Source organism: Salvelinus namaycush, chromosome 28 (assembly GCF_016432855.1).
Source record: "Salvelinus namaycush isolate Seneca chromosome 28, SaNama_1.0, whole genome shotgun sequence".
Lineage (NCBI taxonomy): Eukaryota > Metazoa > Chordata > Actinopteri > Salmoniformes > Salmonidae > Salvelinus > Salvelinus namaycush.
The window spans coordinates 44,214,934-44,228,321 of NC_052334.1; the positions used below are offsets into that span (position 1 = coordinate 44,214,934).

A 13,388-nucleotide genomic window follows, 5' to 3' on the forward strand; every position below is an offset into this window, starting at 1 on the left:
TGCTGGGTAATATGGAAAAATATTTGCACATTCTTTTAAGAAAGTATACTTAGAATATTAGATCTACATGAGTGCAAGTCTCACCATGGCACGGACCGTGGCGATACGTTGACACATGAGAATGATTAGATAATGGCAAATATTAGTCAATTATTGCATTCTATCCATACTGGCTTTTGTGGGCTACATGAGACATGAAACAGGTAGGTGGGAGAGGATACAGGCTTCGCCAATTTATTAATGTGCAATTTGCCTAAATGGACAATGGAAACACGTCAACTACTTCATTTTTATTCGACACTCTAGGTTTTGCAACAAAAAATTTTTTTTTAGGGGTGACGTCATTACTTTCAGCTGTTTTTATATGCACAAGACAGTGGAAACTAACCGTAGTAGTTAATTGTCGCATTTATTTCCAATGCAAACTTTCTAAATGTCAACAAAAAATCACTGGACAAGTTAATGGGTTCATAGCTAATAGGAATTCAGAAAGTACTTTGAAACGCATTATTGGCACTGAAACTATACTTATAGTGTACTTGATCACTCGCAAGCAGAGTTTAATAACAAAAATCTATGTTTCAACTTAAAAACAACGCAAGTGTATTTGTAATTAAAATACAATTAAGTAGACTTTTAAGTGTAATGTGTTTAAAGGTCAACTGCTCCTTAGAACCAACTTATCTGGCTTTAAACAGCCTATGTGCCATTGATATTTTAACCTTTATTTAACTAGGCAAATCAGTTAAGAACAAATTCTTATTTACAATGACAGCCTACACCGCCCAAACCCGGACGACACTGGGCCAATTGTGCGCAGCCCTATGGGACTCCCAATCACAGCCAGTTGTGATACAGTCTGGATTCAAACCAGGTTGTCTGTAGTGACACCTCTAGCACTGAGATGCAGTGCCTTAGACCGCTGCGCAACTCAGGAGCCCATGCCATATGTGCCAGAAACATTCATTCTAGTATCAACATTTACTACAATGCGTAAATAGGATAATTTTGGTCAGAAAGTCAGTCTCAGCTAAAACTGAGTTTTCAATTTGAGTCAGTCATGACTTACTGGAGGGTTGTGTATAGATTAACTTGTTTACACAATACAACACATTACAAGTGGAGTGGCCACTTGCTGATGTGTTTGATAGTGTATTACTCAATCCGCCACTTTTTCGGGCAACATTAGAATTGAGATGATCAGAGCATACTTGTATCCTAACTGCAATCCGAGCGACCTGTTTTGTAATATGATTTACTGTAAAACACTGCCAGACAGTAATAGATAGTGAGAAAGTTGTAAAAAACAAAACAGCACCAAAGCATACATGTTGCCACTTGCCAGTGACTTGATAAACTCATTGTGGCCTGGCTGCTCAATGTGCCTGCTAGCTTGTGTCCATAGCCACAAGAAGTAAGGATGCTGAGGGTGCTGCAGCACCCCCTTAAAAATCGGAATAATAATAAAAAATATTTTTTTAAATCACAAAAGTGCACTGGGCCTTTAATAGTCCTGTATCAGGGACCAATTTAGCCATCTGCAGCGCGGGCAAATAAATATTTGTCCAGCTCCAACGATAATCTTATTCTCCATTTCTTTTAACCAATCATCAGTCATCTGAGTCAGTGACGTACAAGTTGAGTGACATTTTATGTATGCATGCTGAAAGTCAGCAGTTAACTTGTTCTCTGTTCTATGTATTTGGTCAAACACAATCCTCTCCATCAGTTTACTCAGAACAGGCAGCAAACTGATTGGGTGGCTGTTAGAGCCAGCAAAAGGATGCTTTACTATTTTTAGGCAGTGGAATTACTTTAGCTTCCTTCCACGCCTGTGGACACACACTCCTTTAGACTTTGGTTAAATATAGCAAATAGGGGTAGCAATTCAGATAGCTAACATTCTCATTATACCATGGAATTGTTGAATACTTGTTTCTGATTGGCTTGAAGGGCATTCTAGAGCGTGCATAATATTTACACGGTAGAATTCAATGGCTATAGTTCATTCTTATATGTTCTATGTCTCTGTTGCTTTTGAAAGCAAAAGTAGAATTGGAAACATTATTGGCGTTTTTCATAACGGGAAACTAGGACTGATGGTTTGGTTAGCTAAACTACCAGGTCTGTTTGTTTGGTTACCACGGCAACTGCTGTAGCTAACGTTATCTAGTAAACTTGCTAGCTACTTCAGTGTATGTTGAACACATTTCTACCGGCAACTGAACACATTTCTAGCGGCAAATGTGTTACAATTGTAGTCATGGTATAAAAGGGATAATCAACTCGGGGCTCTATGCGTTCTCTGGAAAATAATCCAGCTCTTTGGAAGGTCAGTTCTTTGTGAACACACCTTCCACGTCGTTTATTATTTTCCATAGAACTCAGTCCCTCGTTTATTATCCCTTATATTGTTTCCCATCTAGGTTGTCTATACCTGGTGGCTTATCAATATTGATGGAAAACAATAGTTTTTTTTCCACCTCTCCCATACTAACTTGACCAAATTCAAAACAGCAATCCTTCTCTTTCATTATTAAATATTTTATACAAAAATATGTTTCACTGTTCAATGTTGTAATTTTTTCCACCTTACTAGTGAAATAGTCATTGAAATTATTGGCAATATTAAAAAGTTTTCTTATATATGACCCATCAACTTCAATGAACGATGGAGATGAACTGGGTTTTCTGCCCATGATATAATTTAAGGTACTCCAAAGTACCTTTTCTTTTTATTGTATGTCATTTATCTTTGTTTGGTAATAACATTTATTATTTTTGTTAAATTTAGTCACAATATTTTTCAATTTACAGTATGTTAACAAATCAGCTGAGCAGCCTAACTTGTTTAGGCTGCATAATTTTCTTTGAACAATACCATTTTTCAATTCATCGTCAACCCAGGGGACTCTCACAGTTCAAATCAAATCAAATTGAATGTTTGTCACATGCCGTGAAGTGCTTACTTAGAAGTCCTAAACCAACAATGCCGTTTTAAGAAAATGCAGTTAAGAAAATATCTACTAAATAAATGAAAGAAGAAAAAGAAAAAAAATAGAAAAATAGAAAAGAAAGTAACACAATAAAATATCGGTACCGGTACCGAGTCAATATGCAGGGGTACAGGTTAGTTGAGGAAATTTTTACAGGTAGGTAGGGGTAAAGTGACTATGCATAGATAATAAACAGCGAGTAGCAACAGTGTAAAAAAAAGGGGGGGGATGGTGGTCATTGTAAACAATCCTGTGGCCATTTGATTAATTGTTCAGCAGTCTTATGGCCTGGGGGTAGAAGCTGTTATGGAGCCTTTTGGACCTAGACTTTGACCTCCGTTACCGCTTGCTGTGCGGTAGCAGAGAGAACAGTCTATGACTTAGGTGACTGGAGTCTTTGACAATTTTTTGGGCCTACCTCTGACACCACCTAGTATATACATGTAGGTCCTGGATGACAGGAAGCTTGGCCCCAGTGATGTACTGGGCTGTACGCACTACCCCCCTTACGGCCGGATGCCGAGCAGTTGCCATTCCAGGAGGTGATGCAACCAGTCAGGCTGCTCTCAATGGTGCAGCTGTCTCCTGAGTGGGAAAAGGCGTTGTCGTGCTCTCTTCACAACTTCACAACACATCACCAACAATTATGTGAAATATCTGTATGTAAACAATTGTTGGAAAAATTACTTGCGTCATGCACAAAGTAGATGTCCTAACTGACTTGCCAAAACTATAGTTTGTTCACAAGAAATTTGTGGAGTGGTTGAAAAACGAGTTTAAATGACTCCAACCTAAGTGTATGTAAACTTCCGACTTCAACTGTAACTCGTCTGGTAGGCTTGTGTCACTGGGCAGCTCTCGGCTGTGCTTCCCTTTGTAGTCCCTAATAGTTTGCAAACCCTGCCACATCTGACGAGCGTCGGAGTCGGTGCCGTAGGATTCAATCTTAGTCCTGTATTGACGCTTTGCCTGTTTGTTGGTTAGTCTGAGGGCATAGCGGGATTTCTTATAAGTGTCCGGATTAGTGTCCTGCTCCTTGAAAGCGACAGCTCTAACCTTTAGCTCGGTGCGGATGTTGCCTGTAACCCATGACTTTTGGTTGGTATATGTAAGTACGGTCACTGTGGGGACGACGTCGTCAATGCACTTATTGATGAAGCCGGTGACTGAGATGGTATACTCCTCAATGCCATTGGATGAATCCCAGAACATATTCCAGTCAGTGCTAGCAAAACAGTCCTGTAGCGTAGCATCCTCGACATCTGACCACTTCCGCATTGAGCGAGTCACTGGTACTTCCTGCTTTAGTTTTTGCTTTTAAGGAGGAATCAGGAGGATGGAATTATGGTCAGATTTTCCAAATGGAGGGCGAGGGAGAGCTTTGTATGCGTCTCTGTGTGTAGAGTAAAGATGGTCTAGAGATTTTTTTCCTCTGGTTGCACATGTGACATGCTGGTAGAAATGAGGTAAAATGAATTTAAGTTTGCCTGCATTAAAGTCCCCGTCCACTCACAGTTAGTTTCTTAACAGGTGCATGTTTGTCAACAATTGGAGCAAAGCTCTGCAGCATTTGTGAATATTTGATCAATACAAGTGGATGTCACAGACAGAACACTATTGGTATGCACTCTGGTTGGTTGAGTGATAACCTGGGTGATATTACAGGCATTAGTCACAGTGAGAAGCTACCTCTTGAAAGGAAAGCTAGTTGTTAACCAGTCAATGTTCAGGTCACCCAGAAAATAGACCTATCTGTTACCATCAGAAACATTATCAAGCATTGCACACATATTATCCAAACACTGACTGTTAGCACTTGGTGGCCTATAGCAGCACCCCAAAAGAAGAGGCTTTAGATGAGGCAGGTGAACCTGAAACCACAACACTTCAACAACATTTGACATGAGATCCTCTCTAAACTTTAGAGGAATATCTAATCTAACATAATACACTTTCTACTTGTACTGTTTGATATTGGATTTCAAAGCTTTTGTTGATAACCATCCCATTGTTTTATCAGTGAATGTTGTTTTATCCACATATTGACTTTGTTATCTCTGTCTATTAATGTAGCACAGAGCTGTATGAAGAAGAGGGAAGGCCATGTCTGAGAAGAAATCCCGAAGTTCGGACATCTGTCCCAAATGCGGCATCCGCAGCTGGAGTGCCGACAGCTACGTATGGAGCTGCAAGAAACGCTCCCGGAGTTCCCGAAACGATCCGGGCCTTCGGGGTCCGGAGGGGGTAGGGCCGATGGAGGAGCAAGGAGCGCGTTCCACCTCATGTCTACGGCGACGGGGAGAGAGGAGGTGTAGCTGTACCGTAATGGGGGAAGTCGACATAGACGTCCCCTGTCGGAAAGCCCTTTCTAGGCGCTCTCTCCGGCAGAAGTTCCAGGATGCAGTGGGCCAGTGTTTCCCTCTCCGCACTGACCATCACCACCACCACCACGGCTGCCCAACGGGGGCCTACCGGGGAGGCTTTTCTGTGCTCCTCTGGTCCAAGCGTCCGATCCATGTCACGGAGCTCATGCAGGACATGTGCCCCTTCTCGTCCAAGTCAGAGCTGGCCCACTGCTGGCACCTCATCAAGAAGCATGCCACCCACCCCAGCGCCATTGTGGGCCTAGAGGTTGCCCAAGCCGCCAAGGCTGCACAGGCTGCTGGCAAAGAACCAGTCCCGTCCACTTCCACATCCCCGCCTTCGACACCTCTTTCATGGGAGGGCATCTGCTTGAGTAGGCCCCTGAGCCTTGAGGACTGGGATCTCTCCCATCCGCAGGGCAGAGCAGCCTATGGTGGCAGCCATACAGATTACATCCTTGTCCCTGACCTCCTGCAGATCAACAACAGCCCGTGTTACTGGGGCGTTCTGGACCGCTTCCAGGCAGAGGAGCTCCTGGAAGGCCAGCCCGAGGGCACCTTCCTCCTCCGCGACTCGGCCCAGGACAAGTTCCTCTTCTCCGTCAGCTTCCGCCGCTATAGCCGCTCCCTCCATGCCCGTATCGAGCAGAACGGCAAGCGCTTCAGCTTCGATGGCCGCGATCCGTGCATGTACCGGGACCCCAGCGTGACGGGCCTGCTCCGGCACTACAGCGACCCGGCCACATGCCTCTTCTTCGAGCCCCTCCTATCCCGCCCTCTGACCCGGACTTTCCCATTCACCCTGCAGCACCTGTGTCGCGCAGTGATCTGTAGCTGCACTACGTACCAGGGCATCAAGATCCTTCCACTGCCTAATCAGCTCAGGGACTATCTTAGGCAGTACCACTACAAGTGCAATGGGGCTTGTGCAGTATAAAACAATGACAATTTCTGACGTCATAATTATAGTCCCATGGGTTACTACTCTTCAATATTGACCATGTTTCATTGGTTTTTAGAGACTTGTGAAAACCCTGAATGCTACAGTGCCTTCAGAAAGTATTCACACCCATAGACTTTTTACACATTTTGTTGTGTTCAAATTGAGATTTTGTGTCACTGGCCTACACACAATATCAAATAATGTCAAAGTGGAATTATGTTTTTAGAAATGTTTACAAATGAATTAAAAATGAAAAGCTGAAATGTCTTGAGTCAATAAGTATTCAACCCCTGGCAAGCCTAAATAAGTTCAGGAGAAACAATTTGCTTATCAAGTCACATAATAAGTTGCATGGACTCACTGTGTGCGGTAATAGTGTTTAACATGATTTTTGAATGACTACCTCATCTCTATACCCCACACATACAGTACAATTATCTTTAAGGTCCCTCAGTCGAGCAGTACATTTCAAACACAGATTCAACCACAAAGACAAGGGAGATTTTCCAATGCCTTGCAAAGAATGGCACCTATTGGTAGATGGGTAAAAAAAAGCAGACATTGAATATCACTTTGAGCATTATGAAGTTCTTAATTAAACTTTGGATGGTGTATCAATACATCCAGTCACTACGAAGATACAGGCGTCCTTCCTAACCTAGTTACCGGAGAGGAAGGAAACCGCTCAGGTATTTCACCATGTGGCCAATAGTGACTTTAAAACAGTTACAGAGTTTAATGGCTGTGATAGGAGAAAACTGAGGATGGATCAACAATATTGTAGTTACTCCACAATACTAACCTAAATGACAGTGAAAAGTAGGAAGCCTGTATAGAATAAAAATGTTCCAAAACATGCATCCTGTTTGCAACAAGGCACTAAAGTAAAACTGCACAAAATGTGGCAAAGAAATGAACTTTATGTACTGAATACAAAGTGTTATGTTTGGGGCAAACCCAACACAACACATCACTGAGTACCACTCTTCATATTTTCAAGCATGGTCATGGTTACATCATGTTATGAGTATGCTTGTTATCGGCAAGGAGTAGGGATTTTCTTACCAAGATGACATTGAATGTTCCTATGTGGCCTAGTTACAGTTTTGGCTTAAATAGTCTTGAAAATCTATGGCAAGACTTGAAAATGGCTGTCTAGCAATGATCAACAACCACTTTGACAAAGCTTGACGAATGTTAAAGATAAAATAAAAGTATTGTACAATCCAGGTGTACAAAGCTCTTAGAGACTTACCCAGAAAGACTTACAGCTTTAATAGCTACCAATGGTGATTCTAACATGTATTGACTCAGGGGTGTGAATACCTCTGTAAATTTGATATTTTAGAATTTGATTGCATGTTACAGCGAATGATTGTAGTCGTAAGTACTGTAAATGCTATGAGGAACTGCGCATTTGGTTTGAAAGCGATCTCTTCTGGATAATGTAGCCTAACATCCCGATACAATAATCCTTGCCTCCTCACAGTGACTGCTGTAGATGTGGAGTATGATAACACACAGAAACACTTTAGTGTATTTTATTATGTACATTTACACATATAATGCAATATGTGAGGACTGTTTAAAAGTGGTTTCATAGCCTAAATGTGGTCCTCGTTTTTATACAGAACTTCGATTTTCAGTCTCTTTGCTGGAGGATGCAGAGGGATGCAGTCTTATCTGGCGCCACAAGATGGCGATATAAATGCACTGTTCATACTCAAGGTATGGTTTACTCATGCATTGCAAGTGGGTTAAGGCATCCTAATCATACAATACCGTACTTTACAGTCTCTCTTAGTAATACATAGTACAGCATATTGATGACCGGTATTCACCTCCTGGTATTCGTGTCTTAGTGGCTGACACAGTTTAGTTTCTAAAGTCTGTCTGTCTTGGTTGACACAACATTTCATGTTGTTTTTCAGCCCCGGCATAGTACATACAATGGATACTGTTTCATATTAGCCCTGTATAGAGAGCATGAATACCCCAGTGATATATTGAGTCATGGGCTTCATAATATTGCTTCCTCAAAATGCAAAAATTGTCAACCACCGAAGCAGCCTTTATTTAATATCATTCACTACATGGATACTGCAGGCTACTTCTCAATACAAACAATCAATGCTCCATCATCATACCTCTTTTCTGTGACATTCTATTTTGCAGAACGAACTATTTTTGTTTTCCCAAGTCGAGAACCTGTTGTCACATCAACAAAACGAATATCCTCGGTCTTGTAGAAAAGCACTGTCTTCACACTTAACCATGCCCTTACCTCTTTCACTGATCTCTAAGACAATTTAATGGTTTGGAAATATTTGCCTTTCAAGTGTGGGGAAGCAATTCCTAATGCTCCCTACAAATGGCACCTTTAAATGTCATCTCTATCCAGAGATTTGGAAAGAAATACATGGTACTGTATATTCTCCCTCTCTATCCTAATTCATGTCATTTGTTTATTTAGGGGTAATTTATCTTACACACTCTTAAGTGTTGTCATTCTGCAACTGAAGGTTGATGGGAGATTAAACAGTAGTAGTATAGTAGACTATTGTTCAAAGCTGGTCAACATGTGATGCATGAAATAGTTAGGGGTAGCATCCCTCTTTTACACCCTTATCCCTAAGCACACTTCCTGCCAGGGATTTAACAATGGTGGAAACTCCCTCCAGCCAATGCTTATACCAAACTAATGCTTTAAAATCTGTGTGGGAAGTGTGCACACTTTGGGTGAAGGATAGAGAATTAGGACGCAGACAATGTTTCTAGATGATGAAAATAAGTGGCTTCTCAATGACAGAGATGCAGGAGGCATACTTATTGATCTGTCCACACCACAGAAATGAAACACTAATGTGTCTAAGATGATCCAGCTATCATTGCAGTAAGAACCTATCCAAAGCTTAACATTAGCTATATGGTTTCCATGAAGTTGTCCAGTAATTTTTTGACGACAATTAGAAAGTTTGCATAGAAATTAGAATAAAACTGGGCACAGACGTAAATTCAACGTCTATTTTTATAAAGGGAAAGTCAGCCACGTTGAAAATAAAGTTGATTCAACCATTGTATGCCCAGTGGGGACAATTGCCTGCTACGGTGCGTTTCCATTGAACTGTCTGTCTTGTGTCGATAAAAACAGTTAGACGTAATGATGTCATACCCCCCAAAAAAACAAATGAGTGTTGAATAAAAGTGAAGTGGTTGAAGTGTTTCCATTATCCATTTAGGCAAATTGCACATTAATAGATAGGTGGAAGGGCATACAGGCCGTCACCAATCTGTTTCATGTCTCTGGTAGCCCGGAAAAGCCAGCATGGATAGAATGCAAGAATGTACTAATTAAGTGATAATGCCCTAGAAGCCGGTGTTTGGAGGATATATTGGCACGGGTGTTGTTAGGCCAGAGACGAAGGCCAATATATCCTCCTAACACCGGCTTCAAGGGCATTATCACTTTTATGCAATGGGTTACCAACATTCAAATAATGATTGACATATTTTCATAAAAAACGTTATTTTGATGAATTTATTCATACTCTTTCATCCTTCCACAAGATATAGTCCTGAGACAAATCTAGGGTTGCCACCCAATCCAGCTGGTCATTCATTCTATCGGTTCCATTGCTAGTTCTACCGGTTCCAGACGCGACCCAATCGTTCAGACCTTTTGTTCTGTATCTATGGTCGCGACCCAGTCATTCATTCAAAATTTTCCATAGCCATACTGGCTACCAACGTTCTTATCCCTTGCTTGCTAGCTAGCCAACTACAGCTAACTTACAGTCTGTTTTCTTCCATGCAATGTGCTCTCCCCAAGGCCAAACAATCAACACTTCTTATTATTAGTTCAATGGATTGTGGTCAGTAACCCCATATGAGGTTATTGTGTAGGTAGGCCTACTGTTACAATAATATTTAAAATAATCTAGCAGCAAGTAGCCTAGCCTGCAATTACAAGAAAATACATTAAGCAAATCAATGAAGCCAATAGTGGGTTCAGCTATATTGTTATTGAAACAATGTAGGCTTTATAACCTTTTTAACCAATAAGAAAGATGTCAAATGACTTAGTCTAAAATGTGTATTTGCTTCAGTAGGCTAAGTGACTGAAATGCATCAGAAAAGTATTGGAAATTTCAGGGAAGCTCATCAGGTAGGCTATAGGCCTAATGTGTGCCTGTGTGTGTGTGTGTGAAGAAGATATGCATTCCTTTCAATTGCTATAATGATCATAAGCACTCACCTCAATTTAGCAAACATTTTCCAAACTAATTGTAATCAAATATCCAAACGGAGATTCAGTGAAAACAAAAATCTGACAATGGTTGATTTATCAAGACATGTTTCCATGCTTTTCTCAAAGCAGCACAATGACGCTGTCCCAATCCAAACGGTGCTGGAATTATCAGTTGACCACACATGGCAATTGCTTTACATTTATTATGACCAGTGTTGTAGTGGGGTTTTTTGCCTACCGGAGCACCATTTTTTATTGTTATTATGTCATAATTTCTGAATGAAAGTTGGTACCGACATGTTGCCTAATGTATAAAATAATTTTAGAATATACACTACCAATCAAAAGTTTGGGGTCACTTAGAAATGCCCTTGTTTTTGAAAGCAAAGCAAATTTTTTGTCCTTAAAATAACATAAAATTGATAAGAATACATACAGTGTAGACATTGCTAATGTTGTAAATGACTATTGTAGCTGGAAACCGGCAGATTTTTTTTATGGAATATCTACATAGGCGTACAGAGGCCCATTATCAGCAACCATCACTCCTGTGTTCCAATGGCATGTTGTGTTAGCTAATCCAAGTTTATAATTTCAAAAGGCTAATTGATCATTAGAAAACCCTTTTGCAATTATGTTAGCACAGCTGAAAACGGTTGTTCTGATTAAAGAAGCAATAAAACTGGCCTTCTTTAGACTAGTTGAGTATCTGGAGCATCAACATTTGTGGGTTCGATTACAGGCTCAAAATGTCCAGAAACAAATAACTTTCTTCTGAAACGCATCATTCTATTCTTGCTCTGAGAAATGAAAGCTATTCCATGCGTGAAACTGGCAAGAAACTGAAGATCTCGTACAACGCTGTGTACTACTCCCTTCACAGAACAGCGCAAACTGGCTCAATCCAGAATAGAAAGAGGAGTGGAGGCCCCGGTGCACAACTGAGCAAGAGGACAAGTACATTAGAGTGTCTAGTTTGAGAAACAGACGCCTCACAAGTCCTCACCTGACAGCTTCATTAAGTAGTACCCGCAAAACACCAGTCTCAACGTCAACAGTGAAGAGGCGACTCCGGGATGCTGGCCTTCTAGGCAGAGTTGCAAAGAAAAAGCCATATCTCAGACTGGCCAATAAAAATAAAAGATTAAGATGGGCAAAAGAGCATAGACACTGGACAGAGGAACTCTGCCTAGAAGGCCAGCATCCTGGAGTCGCCTCTTCACTGTCGGAGCTTGCGCACAGATCGTGCATGCTGCGACGGACGCGGAGACGTCAGGAACCACGGTAGGCCACCAAAAGCATTGTTGCACAAAGGCCAGGGTCCGACGGGAGCCCGGGTGGCAGTCAAGCTTGGAGGAGTGGGCCCACTCCAGGACCGAGGAGCGGACAGCGTCAGGAACAAACATCCGGCTTTCTGGGTACCCCCAGGGTTTGGCTGGGAACTCTGCGCCTTATGAACCTGCTTCCCCATTCCCCAGTTGAGTGCCATCGCCAGGTACGAGGTGGGAAGGATGGTCTCGGGTTCCGGGGGTGTAGCCGCGGGGCTGTAGCGGCGTGACGGATCCCAGTCGGTATGAGAGGGAGAAGTTGAAACGGGTGAAAAGCAGGGCCCACCTAGCTTGCCTGGAATTGAGACGCTTGGTGGTGCAGAGATATTCCAGGTTCTTGTGGTCTGTTCACACAATGAACGGATGTTTCGCCCCTTCCAGCCAGTGCCTCCACTCCTCCATCGCCATCTTCACCGCAAGAAGCTCACGATTCTCCACATCATAGTTCCTCTCCGTGGCGTTGAGGCGATGGGAGAAGAAGGCGCAGGGATGTAACTTGAGGTCCAGGGAAGAATGTTGTGCCAGGACAGCCCCCACTCCGACATCCAAAGCATCGGCCTCCACCACAAACTGGTGGGGCAGGTCAGGATGAACCAAGATGGGAGTTGTGGTGAAACGGTGTTTGAGATCCCGGAACTCCCGGTCAGCAGCTGGGAGCCATGTGAACGGAACCTTGGGAAAGGTGAGTGCAGACAGGGGGGATGCCAGTGTGCTATAACCCTGGATAAAGTGGCAATAAAAGTTGGCGAATCTCAGGAAACGTTGCAGTTGCACCCTGGATGTAGGCTGGGGCCAATCCACCACTGCTCTCACCTTCCCGGAATCCATCTGTACACTCCCTGCAGTGATGATGTAACCCAGGAAGGGGAATTCGCACTTCTCTGGCTTCACAAAAAGCTGGTGCTCCAGGAGGCATTGGAGAATCTGTCGGATGTAAAGCACGTGCTCCCAACAAAACGTCCCGGAGCAGGCTGTGCTGACCTCAAGCAATGAGCGTGGCAGAACGGGCTCCAGCCCATGATGGCACCAGCAGACCAGTCAACAAGGGGATTGTGTCGCTGGAGCCAAGAGAATCCCAATACCACGGGAACTTGAGAAGACTTAATAAGCAGGAATTGCATCGTCTTGCTGTGGTTCCCTGACATACGTAGGTTGATGGGGATGGTATTGTGGGTGACCCGACCTATAGAGCGCCCATCCAGCTTTCTAACATCGATGGGAATGGGATGCCCAGCTTGGAGTAGGGATGCCCAGCTCAGACGCCAGGGTAGCGTCCATGAAGCTCTCATCAGTCCCAGAGTCGATGAGTACCCAGAGAGATTTCGACTGGTTCCTCCACAGCAAGATGACATGAAAAGGGGTGTGAGTAAGGGGAGAGGAAAAGTTCTCCATATGGTCCACCAGAGTACTCGCTCTTACCGGTGAGCCTGGTCTTTTAGTGTACAGGTGGCCACGAAATGACCAGTAGTCTCGCATTACAGGCAACTCTTCGTGTGAAGCCTGTATAGC

At 42.9% G+C, this 13,388-nt stretch overlaps 1 protein-coding gene across 1 annotated transcript; it reads left to right on the top strand.

The window, feature by feature from the left end:
* Positions 1 to 5,099: 5,099 nt before the first annotated feature.
* On the top strand, positions 5,100 to 6,296 carry LOC120023069 (suppressor of cytokine signaling 4-like). The gene has a single exon (XM_038967023.1). The coding sequence runs from the start codon at positions 5,100 to 5,102 to the stop codon at positions 6,294 to 6,296; it is 1,197 nt and encodes a 398-aa protein (XP_038822951.1).
* The last annotated feature ends 7,092 nt before the right edge of the window (positions 6,297 to 13,388 follow it).